The 25,911-nt window shown below is 41.1% G+C and overlaps 1 protein-coding gene and 1 long non-coding RNA gene across 7 annotated transcripts in view; one reads left to right on the forward strand and one right to left on the reverse strand.

Moving 5' to 3' along the window:
• Nucleotides 1-25,819, reverse strand: LOC140132805 (uncharacterized). The gene is made up of 5 exons (XR_011855719.1): nucleotides 25,670-25,819; nucleotides 8,723-8,875; nucleotides 8,015-8,188; nucleotides 7,705-7,862; nucleotides 1-341 (listed from the first exon to the last, which is right to left on the reverse strand). It is a non-coding gene; the product is annotated as an uncharacterized lncRNA (long non-coding RNA).
• The window catches only part of ZNF521 (zinc finger protein 521), a 228,700-nt gene continuing 226,523 nt past the window's right edge, over nucleotides 23,735-25,911 (forward strand). For 2 of the 6 annotated variants that reach the window (XM_072152040.1, XM_072152041.1), the window contains exons 1-2: nucleotides 24,077-24,209; nucleotides 24,838-24,892. In XM_072152040.1, the coding sequence (XP_072008141.1) occupies nucleotides 24,132-24,209; nucleotides 24,838-24,892 (133 nt within the window). In that variant the 5' untranslated portion in view covers nucleotides 24,077-24,131. Of the gene's footprint in view, nucleotides 23,963-24,005; nucleotides 24,210-24,695; nucleotides 24,893-25,911 lie in introns of those variants that run through there. The other 4 variants (XM_072152045.1, XM_072152042.1, XM_072152044.1 and 1 more) reach the window with 4 other exon arrangements.

The raw sequence follows: 25,911 nt of genomic DNA on the forward strand, positions 1-25,911 counted from the left end.
TTGAACTGTCTTTCGACTGCAATATGCAGACAATATAACCAAAAGCATTATATAAAGAAAGTGGAATTTTATCGAACAGCCAACTTTCTAGAAAAGCAGAAAGAGAAAAGATAAAGTGTGCAGCAGTAAAAAGCAAAAACCAAATAACTGAGGTCACATTCACACGACCGTTGTAATGGATTTATAACCGGCTACGTCCACAAAGACAATTATGGCGCCTGGGTCCACAGCTACAGCACACATTTGTGTGAAGCCACCCTTAATCACAGAAACAAAGCTGGTTCCCCTCGTCCTGATATGCGTTTCATGTTTTCTTCTTCATAAGGGGCCTCCTGTGCAATCTGTTGGCATATCATTTTGGGATTAATTCTATTTTTGAAGGTGAAATAGTTCAGTGTGAGAATTTCCTTTGGGTCACAGTGTCCTGATAATTGTTGTAGGTTTAAGAACTCTCTCTGGTCTAAAGGACATCTACCACAAGGATTGTAAGCCAAGCACACTGACATACTGGAGTGTGCCCCCTCTGCCAGTATCAACTCTTCTTTGAACTTTTTTGACCTTGTTTTTTAGAAAAAAAGGCTTTAAAAATTATTCAAATGAGCCTGAGGGGCTCCAGGCTCTATCAACACCTATGGAGCTCCTCAGGCTCAATTTTAAAAGCCTTTTTGTTAAAACCTGGGCATAAGAAGCTAAAAGAAGAGTGGATCCAGCCAGAGGGGTTACACATCTGTATGTCAGTGTGTTTGGTTTACAATCCATGCTCCTGGTGGTAATTGCTCTTTAACAATTCTGTCTTTTATCTGTCTTATATATAATGGTCAATCAGACTATGTTATCTTAGTCTGTGCTCTTCTACCCAGTTAGGAAATGAGTAGCTCTATTTTAAATTATTGTGATTTCAAAGTATTATCAGCCCTGAGATTTTCCCATTGTCCTGTTATTTCAGAAAACAATATATAATCGTATTTATATGTTTCATTTGCTTTTTCACTGATCATTATGTATATACATCTCAATATGATGTCTTGTGCACTGTGTGATAGCAGCTGAATTTCTGGCCTTGTTCTGCATGATTTAATGATCTAATTGATTTGTTGCCTCTCTACCTTTGTTCTCAAAGGTTTTATATCTGGCATATTACACCAGAGGTCAAAATAAACTGTGATCAATTTATTCTTCTAAGCTTAACCCATTGCTGACCAAAATAGATTAAAAGTGTGCTTTATATTATCAATATATGGGATTTTTCTAGAAAGACAATAAAAACAATATAAACTACATTTAACCCCCTATTCTCCGCACCTGTTTTCCATGTTAATGCCCTGGTCATTTTTAATTTTTTCGTTAATTCCTTTGACAACCTATAACATTTATATTTTTGGGTCACTATAGATGTATGGGGTTTGTTTTTTTTTGGGGGGGGATGACATTTGAAATAGTAGAATTTTAAGATTTATATGCCCTACTGGCAGACTTTTATTAACCCTTTCTGGGTAGATACAGACATGGAGGTACAACATTTGTGTGTTTTTAATTTTTTTTAATGGTGTGGTCCATTTTGTGTGTATGCTGCTTTTTGCAAATTCTTTTTCACACTTTATTATTTTTTTACAAAACTTTATTTATTCATTTTTTTCCATTTTTAAAAATTACATTGTCCCACAGTAAAACACTAACTTGAGATCTTATCTCTCTAATGTAGTGTAGTGCATTATATCTGCCTGTAACAGGCATCGATTTGGCCAGGCCTCCTGTCTAGCTTAATGGTTACATGTGCCAGGCACCCCTGCGGTCTTTCACTGGACACTGGGCTATCATGCAACACCATGCCACTCTGATATTAAAGTTGCACAGTGTCAATGAGTGGCAAAATGAATGCAGCCGTATACAGCGTGGTCCATGTTTGACCGTGGTGCCTAAGGGGTTAAACACCCTGGATACAGAACCAGATTAACAATGGCGCTCCAGGGTGCGCAGCCCCGTGATGACTTCACCCCTTCCTGCCCAGCCACGGAAAGATGAACGAGAACATGGGAGCGTGAGATGAGGACAAGTTTTTTTGTATCAAACTGCAGTAAAAAGATAGTAAGGCCGAAAAAAAATAAGATTATTAAATATAGAGGGGGCAGCATATTAAATATTTAATTGGGGGTGGCATCATATTAAATAATTAACTGTGAGGGGGCACAATATTAACTCCTTCACGCGTACGGCACAGAGGTGTGGAGGCTGTGTGAAGAGGGCTCACGGCCTGAGCCCTCTTCATAGAGAGGTGGGGTTTGCGGCATATTACAGCAAACACCCACCGCTAATACCCACGATTGGTGCTAGCACCAACCTTCAGTATTAACGCTTCTGATACCGCCAGCAGCATTAAAAGGACGGCGGCATGGGCACTGGCATCTTTGTTCCGATCGTTGCTCCCCAGGACCTAACCGGAGAGCAGCGATCGATGACAGCCTCGGGGCTTCATGAGAAACCATACAGCAAGTTTAGAGCTAATTAACTTCCTTGCTCAGGCGCAGAGAGGTAGAGAGAGTATGTGTTGCATATATGATATATTTGGTAGGTACAGTGTGGAAAGTTGTGTTGTGAGGGGTATGTATATGTAGGGGGACACAGTGTTGTCAGTTGTGGTGTTGGGGGGAAATATGATATATGTAGGGGCAAACAGTGGTCAGGTGTGGTGGGAGGGAATATATGATATATGTTGGGAGCATAGTGTGGTCAGATGTGGTGTGAGTTGCATGTATGATATATGTGGGGTCACAGTGTGGTCAGTTGTGGTGTGTGTTGTATATTTGATATATGTGGGGGTACAGTGTGGTAAGTTATGGTGTGAGTTGTGTATTTGATATATGTGGGGGTACAGTGTGGTAAATTGTGGTGTGAGGGTATATATGATACATGTGGGGGCACAGTGTGGTCAATTGTAGTGTAAGGGGTATATATCATATATGTGGGGGGAGGTACAGTGTGGGCAGTTGTGAGGAGTATAGATATATAAGGGGGGGCAGTGTTGTCAGTTGTGGTGTTAGGGGTAAATATGATACATGTGGGGAGAATAGTGGGGTCACATGTGATGTGAGTGGTATATATGATATATATAGGGGGATACAGTGTGGTCAGTTGTGTTGTGAGTTGCATATATGATATATGTGGAGGCACTGTTTGGTCATTTGTGGTGTGAGGAGTATATGTGATATATGTGGGGGCACAGTGTGGTCAGTTGAGGTGTGAAGGTTATATATGATATAAGTGGGGGCACAGTGTGATCAGTTGAGATGTGAGGTGTATATATGATATATGTGGGGCACAGTGTGATCAGTTGAGTTGTGAGGGGTGTATATGATATGTGCACGGGTGCAGTGTGGTCAGTTGTGATGTGAGGGGAATATATGATATATGTGGGGGCACAGTGTGGTGAGCTGAGGGGTAAATATGATATATGAGGGGGTACAGTGTGGATAGTTGTGTTGTGAGGGTATATATGATATATGTGGGGAGAATAGTATGGTCAGTTGTGGTGTGCATTGTATATATGTGGGGGCACAGTGTGCTCAGTTGTGGTGCGAGGGGTATACATGATATATGTGGGGGCATAGTGTGGTCAGTTGTGGTGTGAGGGGTATATATGATATATGTGGGGGGTACAGTGTGGTCAGTTGTGGTGTGAGTTGTATTTATGATATATGTAGTGGCACAGTGTGATCAGTTGTGTGGTGAGGGGTATACATGTGGGGGCATAGTGTGATCAGCCGAGGTGTGAAGTTTATTTGTGATATATGTGGCGACACAATGCGGTCAGTTGTGGTGTGATGGGTATATATGATATATGTGGGGGCACATGTATGTATGTATGTGAGGGTCGAGCGTGAGGTGTATATAGGATGATGCCAGCAATCTCTGTTTTATAAACCCGCAGAGATGTGTCTTGGCTGAAAGAAGTCGCCTGGAAGAGCATACAAAAGGGAAGAGACAACATCGGGGACGTCACCTAAAAGTAATTGGATTACACTGCAACCTCTGTACAGAACAGGTATTTACCACTATATGGTGGTAAATACTGGTCTGTGTGTATAGATTTTCAATTAGTATTGCAGTATTATTTAGTCATTATGTAATGGTCATGATGTAATGTTATTATTTGGGCCTTGTACGGAGGTGTCATTAGTGATATTTCCCTTTGCTCAGTGGTGTTTGTGTAATAACAATATGGCAGTAAAGATCATCAGTAAATGGAGTTTATATTTGGTAAATAATTGGTAATACTGGTCTGTGTATAGAGTCTTGTGTTCATTACCAGGATGTTGGTATTTTTGTATGTTGTGGTGATGCTGTAGGTCGCAGTTTGGAGAGATCATTTGGAAATTTTAGCGCTATTGTTTAGAATATAGGTCTTATGGTAGTTTTATTTGGTAACAGTATTGTGGTATAATTATTTGGTAATGGTAATGAGGTATCATTATTTGGTAACAGTATTATGGTATTATTATTTGGTAACAGTATTATGGTATTATTATTTGGTAACAGTATTATGGTATTATTATTTGGTAACAGTATGGCAATAGAATTTTTTTGTTTGTCATTGACCAAAATTGGAATTGGTTTAGTAAAGGTAAGAATTTATGAAACAATTTAAAACTAAAAAAACATTTTTTTTAATATCTCTATGTGGATCTTTTTACATTTATTATTGTGGGAGGCCACAATAAGGCCATGGCGCATCAGAATCTGTATAATCCCTATAGGGCAGTCATTAAGGAGTTAAAGGGCTTGTATCAACTATTTTAGTTATCTCATATCCAAAAGAAAAAGGATAACAAGGTGATCAGTGAGGGTCTGACTGCTGGGAACTTGAGAATGGGACCCCCAGAAATCTATAGAATGGGGGTCATGTTCTCACTAATAGGTATTCACTTGGTAGTTTCGGAAATTGCAGAGCACATCACACAACTATCTCCAGCACTCACATAGACAGACCATCACTAAGGCTTTGTTGAAACGTGTAGGAAGGATGGAAATGTACTGATGTTATATGTTAATTCTACAAGAATATAATACAATAAAGGAAGACTTTTCGATTATTAATTCTGGAGTGATGGATGTTTTGCTACTTGCAATTACATCAGATTTTTTTTTCTCAGGACTGATTTTTTCACCTGTGGATCAGGGATTATATGTTACAGTGAGCTGGTCTGAAAGACAAAGCTTTTCAGCAATTGAAATAGTTGGTACAACCATTTTATGGGATTATTTCTATTGGGATGCATCACATCATATATGCAAAAAATTGGAAGTATGTGGACAGGTTATGAAGCTATAGTAGTACTGTAATACGGTATGCTGAATTATTTTTCCTATCTTTAGAATGTATGCAGAGAAAATGTTTTATGTCAAGCTCTAATGCTCATTGATACTGAAGTACTGTATGTTTTTGCAGGTACTTTTTGTTTCCTGCTATCTTCAGAGAAAGTTCATTGCACTATTTCACCAGATTTTAAAACCTTTACGGCAGGGTCTGATTTAGTGGCTGGTATATAGTCAATGCAGAGTGCAAAAGGAGTGTCACAGTCATGCAAGTTGCATAGTTTGCTAATTATTGTTAATGGCTGTGCAGCGTGCCTAAAACTATGAGGCGGTAGACAAATAAAAATATGAGGCTTCTACTCTTACCTCAAAGATGTATAGATATTAAAACAGCCAAATGTTTGTAACTCATGTGTCTGTATATAGAAACAACAAAGAACAGCCACACGCAGGTGTCTCTGTAACACCTGAGTGAAGTTGGCCCCCCCACCTTGTTCAAATCAAACAAAATTGGTGTCAAACGTTTGTGCTACGTTTGTGCTGGTTTGTGCAGCAGAAATTTTCGTTTGTGCCGCTATCGTTTTTAAGATTTTAATGACAGTTTCCAGAGGTCATCAGAGGTCAACCAGCCCCCCCACATTGCCCAAATCAAACAAAACTGGTGCTGAACAATTCTGCTACGTTTGTGCTGGTTTGTGCTGCGCAAATTTTTGTTTGTGCTGCTTTTGTTTTGAATATATGAACAAAAAATTAAAGTTCAAAAGTTCAAGCAGCCCCCCCACATTAACCGAATCAAACAAAACGGGTGTCAAACATTAGTGCTACGTTTGTGCTGGTTTGTGCAGCAAAAATTTTCGTTTGTGCCGCTATCATTTTTAATATATTCATACTTTTTTGCAGAGGTCATCAGAGTTCATTTCTTCCAAAGTATAATGTGTTTGCTAGCTCCCCCTGGTGATCAAACCAGGGAAGTGTCACTAGGTTTGTTTTTTACCAGTTCATCCTAAGCACCTCAAACACCTGAACATACCTTAAAAATTATAGCGGCACAAACAAAAATTTTCGCAGCACAAACCAGCACAAACGTAGCACTAACATTTGACACCCGTTTTGTTTGATTCGGTTAATGTGGGGGGGCTGCTTGACCTTTTGAACTTTAAATTTTTGTTCATACATTCAAAACAAAAGCAGCACAAACAAAAATGTGCACAGCACAAACCAGCACAAGCGTAGCAGAATTGTTCGGCACCAGTTTTGTTTGATTTGGGCAATGTGGGGGGGCTGGTTGACCTCTGATGACCTCTGGAAACTTTCATTAAAATCTCGAAAACTATGGCGGCACAAACAAAAATTTCTGCTGCACAAACCAGCACAAACGTAGCACAAACGTTTGACACCAATTTTGTTTGATTTGAACAAGGTGGGGGGGCCAACTTCACTCAGGTCTCTGTAACTCCTAAAAAGCTCAAAGAAGTAACAGAGTGATCCACTATTTAACACTTAATATACAGTTAGTATTCTGTTTACAAAACACAAATTAGGCTCAGTACACTGCCATTTAAACCTCAGTTCGTCACCACAGATTAAAAAAGTAAAGAAGGTTTAACTCATCTAATTTTCATCTGTTTTGCTCAGTTAGACAGGTTTAAGCATGCATTTGTCGAACCAAAAAATGAGTATATTAAGTTTTTTTTCCATTTAAATGACAATATGTTTGGAAACGATTAACACATGAAATCAATAGTTACTTAGTTTTTTTTCATGACATGGGAGACTTGATAGGATAGTTTTTTTTAATTACATAATTTGTTTCTTTATAAAATTCAGAGGGTGCAATTCTACAATTCAAACTAAATCTTTCCTGCAAGCTCCTCCAAGCTGGAGGGGTGCACATTTAAAAATGCCTGTATCTCCTATTGCATCTAGAAACACAATTCTGGTATCATATTAAACAGGCGAATCTCCCTTCTAACATGATATATGGATTGTATATGGATGCTTATTCACTCTTATGGTACATTCCCATAGCCATTTGGTCGCCCGTACCAGATCCCAAGCCAGTACTAGATCAGGAGGAGGAGTGAGCGCTCTCTCAACAAAGGCCCAACTCGGTGGCGGGGTGGTGATACAATGTGTGATCACCACACCATGATCACATGGTTCTAGCCATGAGCATCCAATCAGAACTAAGCTTTCTTTTTATAAACTGTCATGGGAAAATGAAAGCAGAGCTGTGACTGGTTGCCATGAGAACATTGTTGCTCTCAGACATTTCTGATAAATCTCCCCATATGTCTTCACTTATGCTCAGTTTATTTCACTTTATTTCTCATCCTTTTTTTTAAACCGCAGTAAATAAACAGAAATACTCAGTGTGAACTGAGCCTTACTTACATAAATGTGAGGCTTTTTAGGTGGATGGCAGCCATATCAATACCGTGCTATTTGGTTCATACTCAATTTTTTTGCAAAATGCAGGTAACTTGCATAACTAAGAGGCTTTTCATGTTCATAGCAGTGATCACTGTCATTTCACGTGCTCTTTTAAAAAACTAAAAAAAAAAAAAAAATTTAAATTATTTATTTTATCATTAATAACTTTGCAAAGATTCTCAATTGCCCCATTAGTTCAACAGACTAACTGAGCGTATGTACATGTAACCAATGTTTATTTTCATATTAAATATAATAGTTGTTTGCTCACTTCACTTGCTTATTCTGCGTTTGTGTTTTTCTCAGGAAAATGGAACATCTTGTTTGTTGTTTAAATTCTGGCACATGAGATAAATAATTGTTCCACTGATTTAGCCAAGGAGTCACATCGACAGAAACTGTTGAGGCCTGGGGGGCAACCATGAATCCCCATATGTTACATGGCCTCAGGCAAATATAGAAGGAAACACAGAGATAAGAAGAGCTATCATGAGAATAAAAACATTTGAAAAGGGACAAACCGTGGCACACACAGACAGGCTTGAAATCTATATACAAATAATATACTTTATAGCAAGTAGTAATTTAGGATTCTACAAGTAAATGCTAAAGTTTAATTGGTCACCAGTGTTCCATAAATTTTAAAGAACATCCTGGTTTTAGACTGTATAATCGGTAATGTAATTTTTAGCGGATTTATTACAAAGCTAAGGCTTTTTTGTGTTTTGTGCTCCATGCAGGGTCTTTGTGTTAGATATGTCAGAAAAATCATACCATTTAAAATAATAATGTATTCTATACAGAATATTAAATTATAAAGAGCTTGTCACTATAATAATATATGTTGTATTACAATATTTGTTGTTATAGTATAAGAAAGACATTGCTGGCTTGACCATGTTTTTCCCCCTCTAATAACCTAAGAGCAGCCTAATTAGAAGCTAACATTCACCATTATTGATTTGTTTCATGTTGTTACCTTGGAGATGCAGATTCAGATGAAGAAGTATACTTGAGCCCGAAACAGCTGCAGTGTCTTGCCCTCCCAGCAAACAGACCAGCATGAGAACTTCGATTATTACTAATTGTTGCTCTATTAAGAAATGTGCACATTTCACACTGCACAAGAAGTCTGCAAGCAGAAATTACAATATACATTGTACACTACAGAAAAATGCTGTGAAAGTATTTCCAAGCTCATCACTTTCTGATATGGTGGATTAACGTCTCTCTCTACACATTCCTTAACTTTAGCATGTTTCAAAATGTATCATGGCTTTTAAAGGAAAGGACACTAGGCTATGGAAGTATTAATTACATTTCCAAAGCAATTACTGTGGTATGTTATCTTGTTTGCTCATAGAGAATATTCTACTGAAATGGATTCATGTTCTGTAATAGCAAAATAAAATAATTATGTAAATTAACCAATGACTGTAAAGGAAGAGATTAACTTTAAGAGTATGTCCACCTTGGCAATAATTTCTTTTTGAATCCATCCCAAAAAATAAAAAATCTTCTTTTTCAGGCTCCTCGGTAACAATATACAAACATTCCCTGGGTAATTTTATCTTGCAGTCATATTCTCTTTATATGTCCTTTACATCATGTTAATTTAGCAGATGGAGATTAGCAAGAAGAGGGCATGTGGAAGGGAGTAATTGTGCAGAGGAATTGTAGAATATAACTATGGGGCTTCCAGGGTCAGACTGGACCATCAGATTACCAGAGAATCCTCCAGTGGGCCCAGGTTCTAACAATTTATAATGGGCACTAAAAATGCAGCAGAAGACAATCCCATTAGTGGGAAAGGAGCTCAGAGAGGCCCAGTCCACACCCTGGAATCTTACACTGAGCAGCCTACAGAGTGATATGAGCTAAAACAGCAATAAAACTGGTTAAAATTGTAAAGTAAGCTGTTAAAATTATCTTTATTGTGTTAACATCACTATGGGAATGAGATGTGAGAATTTTCTTTCATGGGAAAACCCCTTCTATTTCCAGTTTTTCATGAGCAGGTATGTTAACAACTTCTCTTATGAAGTTTCTTATAGACATCATATGAAGAAAACAGAAGATGACCCTTAAAGGGGTATTCTCGTCTGGGCATTAACATTCAGTTTGATTAATCTGCCATTAATAAACATTTCTTCAATTAGATGTTATTAAAAAAAATGTTCCTGTGTGAAGATAATTTTCCATAAATGTAGTCATGTGGTCCCTTAGAAACGAGATAGCTTCCTCGGATATGGCCACCTCTGCTGGAGTGATTGCACAAATAAACAAAAGGTTATTGTATATAAAATGTCCTGGAGTTACTACATGTCACACATCAGTCCTGTGGTAATGATTGCTAAATCCTGGTAGCCCAGCAGGACCCTATAGCGCAAGTCTGGCCACCGCTGCAAGAGTGTGACATGGTCGTATCCGAGGAAGCTATCTCGTTTCCAAGGGACAACATGACTACATTTATGAGAAATTATCTTCACACAGGATAATTTTTTTTAATAACATCCAATTGAAGAAATGTTTATATATGGCAGATTAATGAAACTGAATGTGAATGCCGAGACGAGAATACCCCTTTAACTATTAGAAACTGTACGGAGCACATTATACTGCAGCAACTGTCATCATTTATGGAAATAAAACATTTGGATGAGATACAGAATAAATAGATGTTGGTATTATACTGTTTGTCACTGTCACTTATCAGACTTCTATTGGGGAATAGGAGGAAAATGCCAACTCAATGGTGCAATGCAAAGAGCTGCGGTTGTTGAAGGTGAAAGAAGTCCTCTTTAAATGCATCTACAGATTTTGAGTTTACTGATATATATTGTTAAAACCTTAGGAACCAAGCCATTAATGTAGTGTTTGACATAGCATCTAATGTTTATGGCCTCTTGCCAATTTTAAATGTTGGCACACATAAGGAGAGGAAAGTTAGATTTCCAAACAAAGTTTCCAAAAGCTTTATACTTTTTAGGATGCATGCAATGGTTTGGTATATTTATGGGGGATTCGGTTGAAACATTAGGAAAAATCTTTTCTGTCTACACTGTAATGCAGTATTTAGCTGTGCCAATATTCAGCCTTCCAAGCATTTAAAAAGTAGACTTTGATTTAGGCATTCACAGTGTATTCAATCAGTTTTTTACATCAGTGTTTATAGGTCAAAAACATGAACAGATTAAAAACATAGAAGATGTATTACTTTTTTATTGTTCATGCGCGCTTTGTAGCCTCCATTTCTAGCTTTGACTTACAAGCACTGATGAAAAATAGTGAATTACTTACCAAAACATGCAGATATTTCTAAGCCCTCATGCAAAGGAATGTAGGTTTTGAATGTGTGCTAGTTCTTGTTTAAACACATCCCCATTCCCTTTGTGGATTACACGGTCCCATGCTTGAGCCAACAACCCTAGTGTAATGGGTCACCCTGCAACCGATGTCATGGGTCACAGGCATATCAGTGCCCCTCCATGTGCCACTTCAAACCAGCAGCCTCACTCACCTCTCCACGATCCAGCAACGGCTCCTGCAGTCCGGTGCATGTGCACTTGTCTTCACGTCTTCACGTCTCAAGCCAGCAAGTCTGCTCCTGCCATTGCCGATACCCAGTTGTCCATGGACTCACATATCAATGGACTTTGTTACAGATCTTCCGGTAATACCATCATCTGGGTGGTCACAGACCGGTTTTCCAAGATGTCCCACTTCATTCCTATGCCTGGTCTATTGGCGTCTCCTTGTCGTGCCAGCCTGTTCTTCTTCCACATTTTCCGGCTTCATGAACTCCCTCTGTATATTATCTTGGACCGAGTGGTCCAGTTTGTTTCCAGGTTCTAATGGACAAGTGGAGAGAGTTAATCAGATTCTGGGCTGCTATCTTTGCTATTTTGCGTCGACCCTATTGCCTTGGGCGGGATTTTCCTACAATTATTTGGACTCTGAATTTGCCGGCTCCACTCCTTTCTTCATTGTCTATGGACAACATTTACGCCCACCTCTTCCTCTTTCTGTGCCTTCTAATGTTCCTGCCATGGAGGAGTTGGTTCAGGATCTTAAGTCCATATGGGAGCAGACTTGTCTTTCCCTACTTCGGGTGTCTGCTCAAACCAAAACCCAGGCCGACAAAAACAGACAGACCTTCTCCGATCTTCTCTCCGGCTGATAAAGTGTGGCTGTCCTCCAGGTATGTCCAGCTAAAAATCCCAAGCTACAAACTTGGTCCTCGTTTCCTGGGTCCATTCGAGGTACTGAAGCACATCAACCCTGTGGCTGATAAGCTTCATCTTCCTCCCACCATGAACATCCCGAACTCCTTCCACATCTCTCTTCTAAAGCCTGTCATCCTGAACCGTTTCTCCGGGCAACTACCTCCTCCTGCTCCACCAATGTTTTTGAGGTGAAGGAGATTCTCGAAATGAAGTCAGTTAGAGGGATGCAGTTCTTCCTTATTTACTGGAAGGGGTTTGGGCCAGAAGACAATATTCTGGCCTGTACTGTTATTCAAAGATATCTTCAGGCCGAAAGGGGAAGGGTACAGTCACGGGTGCCCACTTGTCTCGGGTCACAGACACACCTGTGCGCCTCCCTGTGACCCAACACTAGTCTCACTCACCTCTTCAGAATCCAGCTCCGGCTCCTACTGGCCGCTAATTGGTGCTGTTAAGTAGCCAGCCCTAGAGAAAGGTTCCTATTGTGTACTATAGTGTTTTGCGATTCTCCTGCTTGCTTCTGACTTCGATCCCGTGCCACTTGTCTCGGCCTCCATCTTGCTTCCACTCAACCAATTAGTGAGAACAGAACCCCAGATTTTCATTGGATCAAGAAGGGAGCAAGAACATTGCATTAAGTTACTGTGGGTTTTGGTTTGCAATTTGGGCACTCAATCTCTAAAAGGTTCGCCATCACTGCTCTAGAGCATATCACTCACTCTACCAGTTTGACCTCTTCACAAGTACTTCCCTAGTGAATATGGAAAACATATTTTGACCTGGTATTATGAATCACATCATGTAGACAGAAATCAGTGTACTGTTCAAGGCAATGTTCTTGTCATGACGGAAAGCGGGTTGCAGACGATTCCCTACATAATTGCCTTGCTTACCCTAATGTTAAAGGGGACCCATGAGGGTGATTCACTATAACCCCTGCAGGTCCTTATGGATCTCTAATTTTGTGCCCCAAATCGCCCTTAAGCTAGTCCCCCTGCACCCACTTTAAAAAGAAAAAAAAAACTTTATACTTACTTACAAATGGGTAAGATCAGAGATGGGTCTGGTCCCCGTACCTTTGCAGTAATTCAGTGAAGCTGGAGCAGTGAACCCCAGCCAGAACTTATCTGGCTCTCAAGTGCACAGTCCGAGTCAGGGATCCTCCTCTGGTGCCTTTAACAGATATTTGATGGAAATTAAATTTGAGTAAATTTGGTTAAAAATTTGGTATGTTCATTTACTGTTTGCCAAAGACAACAGAACCACCGAATAACAAAACAAATCAAATTCCCATTGGCGAGAAACATGAAACCGTTTTTCAAACACATCAAAAATGCAAGTGGGAGGCGTGTTTAACCCCTTAAGGACGCAGGGTTTTTCGGCTCATTTCTCGCTCTCCAACTTCAAAAATCCATAACTTTTTCATTTTTACGTGTACAGACCTGTGTGAGGGCTTATTTTGTGCGTAACAAATTTTACTTTCCCGTAATGTTATTTATTTTAACATGCTGTGTACTGCGAAGCTGAAAAAAAAAATTTAAATGTGGAAAAATTGAAAAAAAAAACGCACGTGCATCACGTTCTTGTGGGCTCAGTTTTTACGACTTTCACTCTTCGCTCCAAATAACACGCCTACTTTATTCTTTGGTTCGGTGCGATCGCGGTGATACCAAATTTATATAGGTTTTATTGTGTTTTAATACATTTTCAAAAATTAAACGAATGTGTACAAAAAAGAAAAAAAAATTTTTGCCATCTTCTGACGCTAATAACTTTTTCATACTTTGGCGCACGGAGATGTGTGAGGGGTCATTTTTTGCGAAATGAGGCGACGTTTTCATTGCTACCATTTTGAGGTCTGTGCGACATTTTGATAATTTTTTATTTCATGTAAAAAGGTGTAAAAGTCGCATTTCGGACATTTGGGCGCCATTTCCCGCCTCAGAGGTCACCGCCGCCCGTAACCGTTTTTATATTTTGATATATCAGGCATTTTGGGACGCGGCGATACCTAATATGTTTGTGATTTTTACTGTTTATTATGTTTTATATCCGTTCTAGGGAAAGGGGGGTGATTTGAACTTTTAACCCCTTCCCGACATTTGACGTAATAGTACTGCATCGCGGGAGGTGCGTTCCCGCAAAATGCAGTACTATTACGTCAAGCTTCTGGCGCCGGCTCCTGAACGGAGCCGGCGCCAGAAGCTGCGGGTGTCGGCTATATATTATAGCTGACATCCGCCTCTAACACCCGCGATCGGAGATTTCTCCGATCGCGGGTGTTAACCCCTAACACGCCGCGGTCGCGCTGACCGCGGCGTGTTAGAGGCATTTAAATGTCTATATTACCTGAATCGGACCCCCCCGCGGCGCGTACCGGGGGGGTCCGCTGCTCAGATCGCAGCCCCGGGACTGCCGGTGCCCGGGGCTGCAAGATCTTGATCCGGAAGCCGGGTCCGTGCCTTCTGGCAGGACCCGGCTGTAAGACACTGGGCATGCGCAGCATGCTCAGTGTCTTACATTACACAGTGCAATACATCTGTATTGCACTGTGTAATCTGTAAAAAAGCTTGAACAAGTGATCAGAAGATCACTTGTTCAAGCTTAGATGTCAGTTACTGTAAAAAAAGTAAAAATAAATAAATAAAGGTTTTTTACAATAAAAATAAATAATAAAAGAAAGTGAAAGTCCCCCCAAACACCACATTTCCCTTTACACAAGTAATAAAGTATAAAAAACACTAAATCACGAAAAAACCCCACTTATTTGGTATCGCTGCGTCCGTAACAATCTGTACAATAAATCCTAATCATAATTGGACCCGCTCGGTGAACGTGGTAAAAAAAAAAAAACCCAAAAACTTGCCAAAAATTAAAACTTTTTATCAAATTGCTTTACAAAAAATGTTCTAAAAAGTGATCCGAAAAAGTTACAAGCACCAAAATGATACCAATAAAAAGAGCAACTTGTCACGCAAAAAATAAGCTTACAACCAGCTCCGTAAACCAAAAAATACTATAATTATGCCGCTATAAAAATGGCAATACTAAAACAAATGCAATTTTTTCTATTCTAGTTTTCCTTCAGTAAAATTGGAAAAATAAAAATAAAACTATATAAATGAGGTATCACCGTAATCGTAGTGATCCGTAGAATAAAGATAATATATTATTGTTATGCTACAGTGAACACCCCCCCCCCAAAAAATGCTAAAAATCCAAAACAAGAATTGATGATTTTATTTTCCTCCACACGTAAAAAGTTAATAAAATTGCTTCAATAAGCTAAAAACCCACTAAAATTAAGTTTTTTTTACAGTGCATCTCGTCTCGCAAAAAATAAGCCCTTATTTGTCTAAATTGCTTAAAAAATAAATAAAGATTGTATAGCCTATTCCCAACGAGCGTTGTTATAGAACGGTGCGGCGAGTAGTGACTTTACAACACCGGTCAGGGTAAGACGGCGGCTGTTCACTGATTGGGGTAAGACGGCAGCTGTTCCTGACAGCCATCCATCCTGCCCCATGGACCAGAAGGGTTACGTTCCCCCCACACAACCCCAGTTTATTATCGCTGCTATTGGCTCATCAATTCAGACGAGCCAATAGCAGCGAATTTACTTATGACGTCAGTAATACCGGTCACTATGTCTGTAGACACGGTGATCGGGGCAGGGTGGCGGCTGTTCCTGAAAGCCACCAATTGTGCCTTGCGGTCCAGAGGGGTTTTGTTGCCCTCCTCTGTCCATGTTTGCCGCTATTGGCTGGTCGATTTGGTCCAGCCAAAAGCAGCAATATTCATCACAATGGGCATCGCTAAGGTGAATAAGAGCAACACTTGGCGATAATTTCCCTACTAAAACGAAGAAAAGTGCTGGCCGTGCACATTGTTCAGATGATGCTGTACAACTCTTACGTGCTGTTCCAATGTGCATGTCCTGCCGTATCATTTCTCCGTTTTCAAGAGAAAGATATTAGGAAACTAATATTGGGACAAGAAGGACGGGGCCCCAGTATCTCTGGTTTAGATGTTTCTGTGTTTTGCCAGGACAGCATTTTCCCGGTGAATTCTGCTGCTTCTAATGATAGGACTCAATAAAGAGTCTGTTCCAAAAGAGGAGTTAGGATGGACACTACATACTACTAAGAGACCTGCGACAACTCCAGAGTGACAAAAGTTTAGTTGGTCCCTTGATATATACTACCTCCTTATACACTAGACATTCACAATTCACGCCCAACCTATTGTGAATTAATTTCGGTAAAATGAATAATTGTAACAACTGTTATGTCCCGTTGCTCCCTATACCCCTCCATTATTTCATAAGGGGCGCCACATAACGGGCACTGAACTTTCCAGAAATAATTGAAATTTCCATCTTGGACTCCATTGCACATCGTATTTGGAAACCACCTATATGTTCAAAATGATCATTTCACCATGTGTATTACACTACACCACATATTACACCTTGCTATATTCCCCAAGGGGTGTACATTCAACAATTAGGGTCACTTTTCGGGTTTTCCTCTGTTTTGGTACCACTACGGCTCTCCAAATGCATCCTGACACATGTGAAGGATTTCTTGCAAATTTGGCCTCTAAAAGACAAACATCCCTCTTTTCCTCTACTGTGCGCCCATAATACATTTTATATGCACATGTGGGGTACTTCTACACTCGGGAGAAATAGTTTTACACCTTTTTGGGGTTATTTAATATATTATCCCTTGTGGCTTACAAAAATTAGAGGTAAAGTGACATTTATAGGAAAATGTTCACCTTTTTAATGATTAGGGCCTAATTGGATCATTCACCTGTAGGGGCAAATACATATATTACACATTGCAAAATTCTCTAAGGGGTGTGCATTCAAAGATTAGGGTCACTTTTCGGATTCTTATCCGTTTTATACCACTAGGGTTCTCCAAATGCATGTCAAACATTTCTGTCAAATCTGGCTTCTAAAAGGCAAACATTCCCCTTTCCTTTTACTGTGCGCCCATACAACATTTTATATACACATGTGGGGTACTTCTACACTCGAGAGAAATAGGTTTAGACATTTTGAGGGGTTATTACATTTTTTTATCCCTTGTGGCTATATAAAATTAGGAGTAAAATGACCTTTATAGGAAAATGTTCACCTTTTATCTATTTAAGTCCTAATTAAATCAAACACCTTTACGGACAAATACACATATTACACCTTGCTAAATTCTCTAAGGGGTGTGCTTTCCAAAATGGTGATACTTGTTGGGGTTCCGCTCTGTTTTGGTACCACTACGGCTCTCTAAATGCATGCTGACACATGTAAAGGATGTCTGTCAAATTTGGCTTCTAAAAGGCCAATGCCCCTCTTTCCCTTCTGAGCTTCACTGCGTACCCATACAACATTTTATTTGCATGTGTGGGGCAATTTTATACTCGGGAGAAATGCTAGTACACATTTTTTGGGGTTGTTTCATCTTTAATGCCTTATGGGATACAAAAATTAGCCGTAAAAGTGACTTTTTTGGGAAAATGTTCACTTTTTTCCTTTTAGGGACCTAATTGAAGCAAACACCTGTAGGGGAAAATACACATATCACACCTTGCTGAATTCTCCAAAGGGTGCACTTTCCAAAATGGTGACACTTGTTGGGGTTCCCCTCTGTTTTGGTACCACTAGGGCTCTCCAAATGCATCCTGACACATGTAAAGGATGATTGTCAAATCTGGCTTCTAAAAGGCCAAAGCCCCTCTTTCCCTTCTGAGCCCTACTGTGCACCCATACAACACTTTATATGCAAAAGTGGTGCAGTTCTGTGCTTAGGAGAAATAGTTTTACACATTTATGGGGTTGTTTTATCTTTTATCCCTTGTGGCTTACAAAAATTTGGGGTAAAAGTGACTTTTTTGAGAAAATGTTCACCTTTTTTCACTTTTGGGGCCTAATTGAATCAAACACCTGTTGGGGAAAATACACAAATTACACGCTGCTAAACTCTCCAAGGGGTGTACTTTCCAAAATGGTGTCTCATGTTGGGGCTTTTCTCTGTTTTGGTACCATTATGGCTCTCCAAATGCATCCTGACACATGAAAACTTTTTCAGCCATATTTGCCCTGCAAAAACGAAACAACGCTCTTTCCCTTCCAGGTGCCCCCCTGTGCCCGTACAGCAGTGTACAGTGACAAAATGGGTATTGGCATACTCAGGAGGAATTGACCTAAACATTGTAAAATGCATTTTCCTTTTTAACCCATTGTGAAGGTGCAAATTTTAGTGTTCAATGAATCTATAGTGAGATAAAATTACATTTCTCTAATTTCACTTTCATTTATCTTTCACCCTCATGAAACGCTCAAAGGGTTAACAAAATTCCCAAAGGTTGTTTTGAATATTTTGAGGGGTGTAGTTTCTAAAATGGTGTAATTTGTGGGGGTTTTCTGTCATGTAGGCCTTATAAAGTCACTTCTAACTAAATTGACCCTCCAAAAGTAGGTTTTGATGATTTTTGTGAAAATCTGAAAAATTGCACCTAAAGTTATAAGCCTCCTAACATCCTAAATAAAGGAAAAGATGTTTGAAAAATGATGCCAAGTTAAAGCAGACATATGGAAAATGTTAGTTATCAAGTTATTTTAGTGATATGACCCACTTTCCAAAAAGTAGAAAATTTTGAATTTGGAAAACATTGTTTTTCTCAAAATTTTTGCCAAATTTCCATTTATTTCATAAATAAATACTAAATATATTGATTAAATTTCTCAACCAGCATGAAGTACAATGTGTCACGAAAAAACAATCTCAAAATCAACTGGATATGTTAAAGCGTTCCAAAGTTATAACCACTTAAATAGACACATGTCAGATTTTAAAAAATGGGCCGTGTCAGGAAGGTGAAAAGTGGCTTCAGCGTTAAGGGGTTAATATTTTATTAATTTTTTTTTTTTTAAACTTTTTTTTTTTCACTATTTTTTTAGACCATCTAGGGTACATTAACCCTAGATGGTCAGATCGCTCCTACCATATACTGCAATACTACAGTATTGCAATATATGGCATTTTTGCAGGTCATACATTACAATGAGCCACTGGCTCATTGTAACGAACCTGCATAAGCCATGTAGCCTCGTGTCAAAAGAAGACCCGAGGCTACCATGGTAACCGATGACGTTCGGGGGCGCGGCGATCGGAAAAAAGATTGCGGCGCCCGAGGCGTCGTTGAGAGGGTTAATAGCCGCGATCGGTGCAAGCACCGACCGCGGTTATTAGCGGTGGGGGTTTTCTGCAAAATGCAAAAAACCCCACCTTTGTATGAAGAGGACTCAGCCCGTGAGCCCTCTTCATACATCCCTTATACCTCTGCGCCGTAGAGCTACGGCGCAGAGCGTTAAGGGGTTAAAAATGCATACAAATTGCCACTCGTGGACACACCCTAAAATTATAATAAAGAAATGTTAAAAATTGCATTCAAAAAGCCCAGACGGTGGTCATCTCTCCCAGGACGGGACCTGTGTCTAAAATCACAATAATGGGGCCATTAATAAATCATCAGCCCCCAGAGCCTGGAGGTGGTTGCTAGCGCCTTTGGCTCATTTGCATATTTTATATAACTTTATTTTCCATAATGCTGTTTTCCATGAAAACTCATACTTTAATTTTGCAAATAAGTTGCAAAATAAATAGAAAATATAGTCCAGACACTGACAAGGTTTAAAATTGTTTTTTCTCATTTCAAACAATAATTTTTTCCTTCAAACTTTGCTTTCATCAAAGAATGCTCCCTTTGCTGCAATTACAGCATTGCAGACCTTTGGCATTCTAGCTGTTAATTTGCTTCCAAAACCCCTCCCACAAGTTGGATCAGCTTGATGGGCGCTTTTTGTGTACCATACGGTTAAGCTGCTCCCACAACAGCTCAATGGGGTTGAGATCTGGTGACTTGGCTGGCTACTCCATTACAGATAGAATATCAGCTGCCTGCTTCTTCCTTAAATAGGTCATGCATAATTTGGAGGTAGGTGTGCTTTGGGCCATTGTCCTGTAGGATGAAATTGTCTCCATTCAATCAAGGGTATGGCATGGTGTTACAAAATGGAGTGATAGCCTTCCTTCTTCAAAATTATTTTGACCTTATACAAATCTCATACTTTACCAGCACCAAAGCAACCCCAGACATCACATTATCTTCACCATCCTTGCAGAAGGCATCAGGCACTCTTCCAGAATCTTTTTGTTCTTCTGTGTAATCCAAACACCTCAAACTTAGATTTTTCTGTCCATAACACTTTTTTCCAATAATCTGTCTGTCAGGATTCGGGATACGTGAATCCTCTGGACGACCGCGGGAGGTGGTACTAGACGACACCTCAGACCGGAATCTAAGGCCCCTTCTCCACTGGCGTTTTTCACGCGCGAGTTCTGCGCGTGCATTTGACGCTCAGAACTCGCATTGCACTCTGTCCCATTGTATTCAATGGGTCTTTCTCCATTAGCGTGGTTTTTAACGCGCGTGCTTGCGTTCGTTTGCACGCGCGTCAAAATCGCAGCATGCTCTATTTTTGCGGGTCACGCGCGTTTTTCACGCCCCATTCAAGTCTATGGAGATGCATCAAGAACGCATTGCACTCGCAATCATTGCAAGTGCAATGCGAGTGCAATGCGTTTTAAACGTAAGGGTTGCTAGGTGACCAGAATAACATTATTTCCCCTGCTCGCGATCGAGCATTTAATTAAAAAAACACAATGAAGAACAGTGAAGAATAGAATAAAATCATTGTACACAGTGAACACAGTGACCACAGGATCATTTAAGATAAAAACACAGTGCAGAACACAGTGCAGAATAGATTACAGATGTTCGGCACATCTGCTTACTTGTCGGGAGATACGCGCGGAACGGTGCGAACAAAATAGCATGTGAAGAACAATATATATGTGTGAAGAACACATTGCAGATGTATTTAAACATCTGCAATTTGTTCTTCACACACATATATATTGTTCTTCACATGCTATTTTGTTCGCGCCGTTCCGCGCGTATCTCCCGACAAGTAAGCAGATGTGCCGAACATCTGTAATCTATTCTGCACTGTGTTCTGCACTGTGTTTTTATCTTAAATGATCCTGTGTTCACTGTGTTCACTGTGTACAATGTTTTTATTCTATTCTTCACTGTTCTTCACATCTGCTAAATTGTCGGGAGATAATATACGCGCGGAACAGTGAAGAATAGATCGCAGATGTTTGCAAATTATCAGAAGACATTATTTTTCAATTAAATAACACATTTTAATCCCAAACCATGGTCCCTTTGAAATATGCTCGAGTCTCCCATTGAATCGCGCGTCAAAAATGCGCCGAAAACGCAAAAAAAACGCAAATTACTCCAAGGAAAAATGGAACAAAAACGCAGCCAAAACGTCAGTTTTTCACGCATTGCACCCGCACGTGAAACGCAACGCTAGTGTGCAAGAGGCCTTAGTGTCATCTAAGTGGTCTTCGCCAGAGCCTGCCGCAAAGCGGGATGGACTTGCTGCGGAAGGGTACCACCAGGTCGTTCCACAGGTGTGACTAGCCCGCGGTGGCAGCTGGGGTCGAGGTACCTTAGCAGAAGACAGACTTGTGGTCAGGTCCAGGCACAGGGTCAGGGCAGGCGGCAGAGATGCCACGTCAAAGTCAGATCCAGGGTCAGCGACGGGAGATCCAGGCAGAAGGGAATGGGAACACAGGCATAGAGGAACGCAGGACACAGGAACTCAGGAGCAGGAACACACGGGAGCAGGAACACAGTATATACGGGAACACACTGGAACGCAGGAGTATCGCTGGGGAGCTGTTTCTGAGACTTTGAAGCACAAAGATCCGGCAAGGCAGGAATGGAGGTGTCGGATTATAAGTTGAGGTCTTCAGCCAGAGCACCTTAAGCGGTGCATGTGGCCGAGGAGGCGGGGACACACGCGTGCATGGCAGTCTGTTCGCGAGCAGGAGCTGGGACATGTGAGTTCAGGGAAGCGGGAGCACACGGAGGGACACGGGTGCGCCTGCGATTCGAGACTGGGATTGCAGGAGCACCCGTGACACTGTCCAATGTCTATGTTCTTTTGCCCATAATAATCTTTTCTTTTATTAGCCCTTCTCAGATATGGCTTTTTTATTGCCACTCTGCCCTGAAGGCCAGCATCCTGGAGTTGCCTGTTCACTGTAGAGGTTGACAATAGCGTTTGGCAGGTACTATTTAATGAAGCTGCCAGATGAAGGCCTGTGAGGCAACGGTATCTCAAACTACAGACTCTAATGTACTTGTCTTGTTGCTTAGTTTTGCAGAGGGGCCAAGGTTTTCTATACATCCATTAGGCTCCTTACACAGTTGGCAAACACAATTTACAATTAAACCACTCGAGTGGTGGTAGCTGTTCACATATCACTTATGTAGATATTGCATTAAAAACCAGACTTTTGAAGCTGCATATTGGTGTTAACCCTTTGATCGCCACCGGCATAGATTGTCGCTTCCCGTGATGTCATCGGGGAGTGACGATCTGTCTGTCTCCATACTGTATTATGGCAGTATATAGTAGTAGTTGTATATCAATCAGACAACCTTAAAGGTTAAAGGAGATCTGAAAAATAGTTTGAAAAATTATAAAACAGTGGAAAAAATGTAAAAAACCATAAAAACATAAAAGGAGCAGAGCCCCCCCCAATTCAAAAATACTTGTCATCCTCCCTCCTTGTCCCCTCCTCTTCTTCTTCTGGCTGAATGCAGCAAGAGCATCTTGCACTTGTGCCGCCAGCACCTTCTTCTGGACATGTGCAGATAGCAGTGAATTGCAATAGACCAGCACTTATTATTGAGGCTTTTCCACATCTCCACTTTGCCTTTTTTTGAAACATAGATAGCAGTGAAGATGGGCCAACTGTCTCCACTGTTGGTTGCGCATGTCCAGAAGAAGGTCCTGAATGTGCAAGCGCAAGTAAAGGATAAGGAGTGAATGTGAGGAGGGAAGGTTTTATGTAAAGCGTCGGATGGCAAGCGTTTTCCAGAGGAGGTTAGGGGAACTCAGTTCCTTGCTGAACACGCCCTGTAGACACAGGAAATAAGCTGGCAGGGAGACAGGTAAACTTTAATCTGATTTAAATACGTTTTAAATAAAAATGTAAGAACTTTTATTAAAAAACTGTTTGTGGATCCGCTGTTTCGTGTCTGTGGGACATGGGGAGTTTAAAAGAGGCTCTCTGGTGACAGGTTCGCTTTAAAATACAAAGTTTTCACTCTTGACATGTTACAAGGGAAAAACTCATGTCATTGCCCCAAAAAATCCTTTCGTAGAACTATTATGGATGATGTTTCATTATCTATCATCCTGCATCTGTATGATACAGTACCGTCTATTACTAAACATGAAAGTCTTATTATATCGGAAACAAAATATCAGATTTGAAAAGAAACAAATACATAAATATGTCACTATAATGACAAAGCTCTGTAGAAAATGCACTTAGATAAGAAGAAGCTGGAAATAATAAGAAACCATTTCAGCATCTGAAGGGAATATTATTATTATTTTTCTTGTCATTATTTAATATAAAAAGAAAGCGAGAAAACAAAAGGGCACGACAAAAGCCTCTTCTTTTTTTGTCTTTCTTTTCCCTGTTAGAAACTGTGCAAAATGTTGTGCTGGGTATTGTGAGAAGAATAGAAGGCTTAGAAGTCAGTGCTGTGTATCTGTACATCGGTTCAGCCAGAAGAGGGACCTTTCTGCTGGCAGATAGTTGTGCTCTGCTTCTCTACCGTGAGGGCAGACACAGAGGAAAGAGTCCATCTCTAGCAGTTGTTATGTCTTGGAGGGAGGGGGTGTTGTGCATTGTGTATGTATGTGTGTGTGTCAGTGTGTATGTGTGGCATCATCAGTATGTGTGTGTGTGTGATGTGGCTGTGCTACTATCCTGATCTCTCTGTCTCCATCCTATTCCCTGCTCCTCCTGCAGAGGCTCCTGATCCAGGTCTGAGTAGCTGCTTGGCGTCCAGTCCACGTCTTGGCTGAGTCCCCCTCGGCTTTTAATCATGCCCCTCTGTCTGTGTGTGAGTGCAGGCAGGCTGACAATGATTTCCTCAGTGATTACGTACAGAGCGAGTCCCTGCGGGTTAGGGGCCCCCTCTGGAGCCATCCTGATGGCTTTAGGGGCCTTGCTTCTATTTTCCATTATTATGTGGACTACCGGAGCGACAGCGCAGTCCAAGACCTTGCAGGTTTGTGATGAGGAGGGAGCACACAGCAGCAGCAGCAACACACATCTCCTTCTCTCTGCTCTCCTCTCCTCGAGCCAGGCGTAGACTTTTTTCTTCCCAGAGACAAGGAGCTCATCCAGCTCCTTCTACCGATGCATCCTACGAAGAGAGACCCCCCCACCCCCTAAAAAAAATCCAACAACCCCCCAAAAACAAGACCCCCCTCCCTCCCCCATTACACAACAAGCAAATAATAATAACAATAATAAGAAATAAAGCGCAGCTCCATGTAGCAGCAGCAGCAGTGCCCTCTGTCACTTGTAGTGCACGAAAGTCAGCACTTCATGGGGGTTTCCTATTTTATTGCTTATTTTTGATGTTGCTGTTGAGTTTTGCACAATTTTTTTAAGGACTTCGCGAAGATTTTACTTGTCCACTAAATAAAACTAGAAATTTTAGTATCCATTCTGGCTTTTTTTATTATAATTTTTTTTTTTAATTCTCTAGAAGTTTTTCTTCTCGGCCAGTGCTCAGGGCACAGACAGGACAGGGAGGCTGGAGGAGCAGCACAGGCTGTAGGGGATCACCCTTCCTTGTTGTTGTGTGTTGCCTTGTAGTTGTGTAACGGGCTGACATTGAACAACTTCAGCTGTTTGCTTTTAGGATGTCTCGCCGCAAGCAAGCGAAGCCAAGATCACTGAAAGGTAAGAGACAAAGCGCCGCTGCTTGTGCTGTGACAGTGGGGGGAAGCCGCGCGTGTGTGACTTGTGCTCTAACCCGCCCTATTCATCCAGACAGGGAGACGGCAACTTCCCCCGATAAGAGCCGCGCACATAGCCCGTGACAGAAACTTTGTGTAGCCCGGGGAGCACCATGTTTCCTGGGCTCTGTGCACGATGGTGACTAGTTGGGAGCGGATAACGGAAACTTTCTCGGCGGCGGCGGAGCGCTATGAGGAGAGCTGTGCTGGAATGTGCGGGGCGCTCAGGCAACCCCCGGTCACGTGACGGGCCGGGGCTGCGGCGGGAAAAGTGTGAGGGGGAATCGGCGGCGGCGCTAGGAGAGGGGCAGGAAGGCAGCGGGATGGGGCTGAAGGGGACAGCGGCTGCTCCATAGCAAGGGACCAGCTCGTCAGGGAGAGGAGGCGGCAGAGCGAGAGAGACACCACAATGGGGGAGAGCGCGGCGCTGCTCCGGACCGTTATACATAGGATTATTATATCCCAGGTTGTGGCGCAGCTTTTACCTCAGCTGCCGGTGCTGTGTGGTGTACATAGGAAGGGTCCTGTTACATTATATGTTACATTATAGTACAGAGTCTGCAATGATGGAGAAGTGACTAGTTTGGTCAGAGCTGTATATAATCCCCATGGTCTTGTAATGCATTAAAATAAAACGTTGTAACATCTCTGTTTACGTTGCGCCATTTCTTTATTGGACGGACATAAGCCCGATAGTGTCGGGGTCCATTGCTAGCGTTACCTGATATAAATGTCAGCCGGGGGAGGAGGAGGAGGACAATGGCTGGCTTGTTGTGGTTGCTCTGAATGCTGTGCTGGGCCCACTGGAATGTAGGACTATGCTCTCCAGTATAGGATTCCAGCACTGCTTAACCCTCGCTGCTCTGCCTCATCCTGGTACTAGTCTCTCACAATGTATTTACCTCACACTCTCAGACTCCTCACACTGTGGTGTATGTAGCTCCTTGTCCAACTTTTTCAATT

This window comes from Engystomops pustulosus, chromosome 5, assembly GCF_040894005.1.
Source record: "Engystomops pustulosus chromosome 5, aEngPut4.maternal, whole genome shotgun sequence".
Taxonomy (NCBI): Eukaryota; Metazoa; Chordata; class Amphibia; order Anura; family Leptodactylidae; genus Engystomops; species Engystomops pustulosus.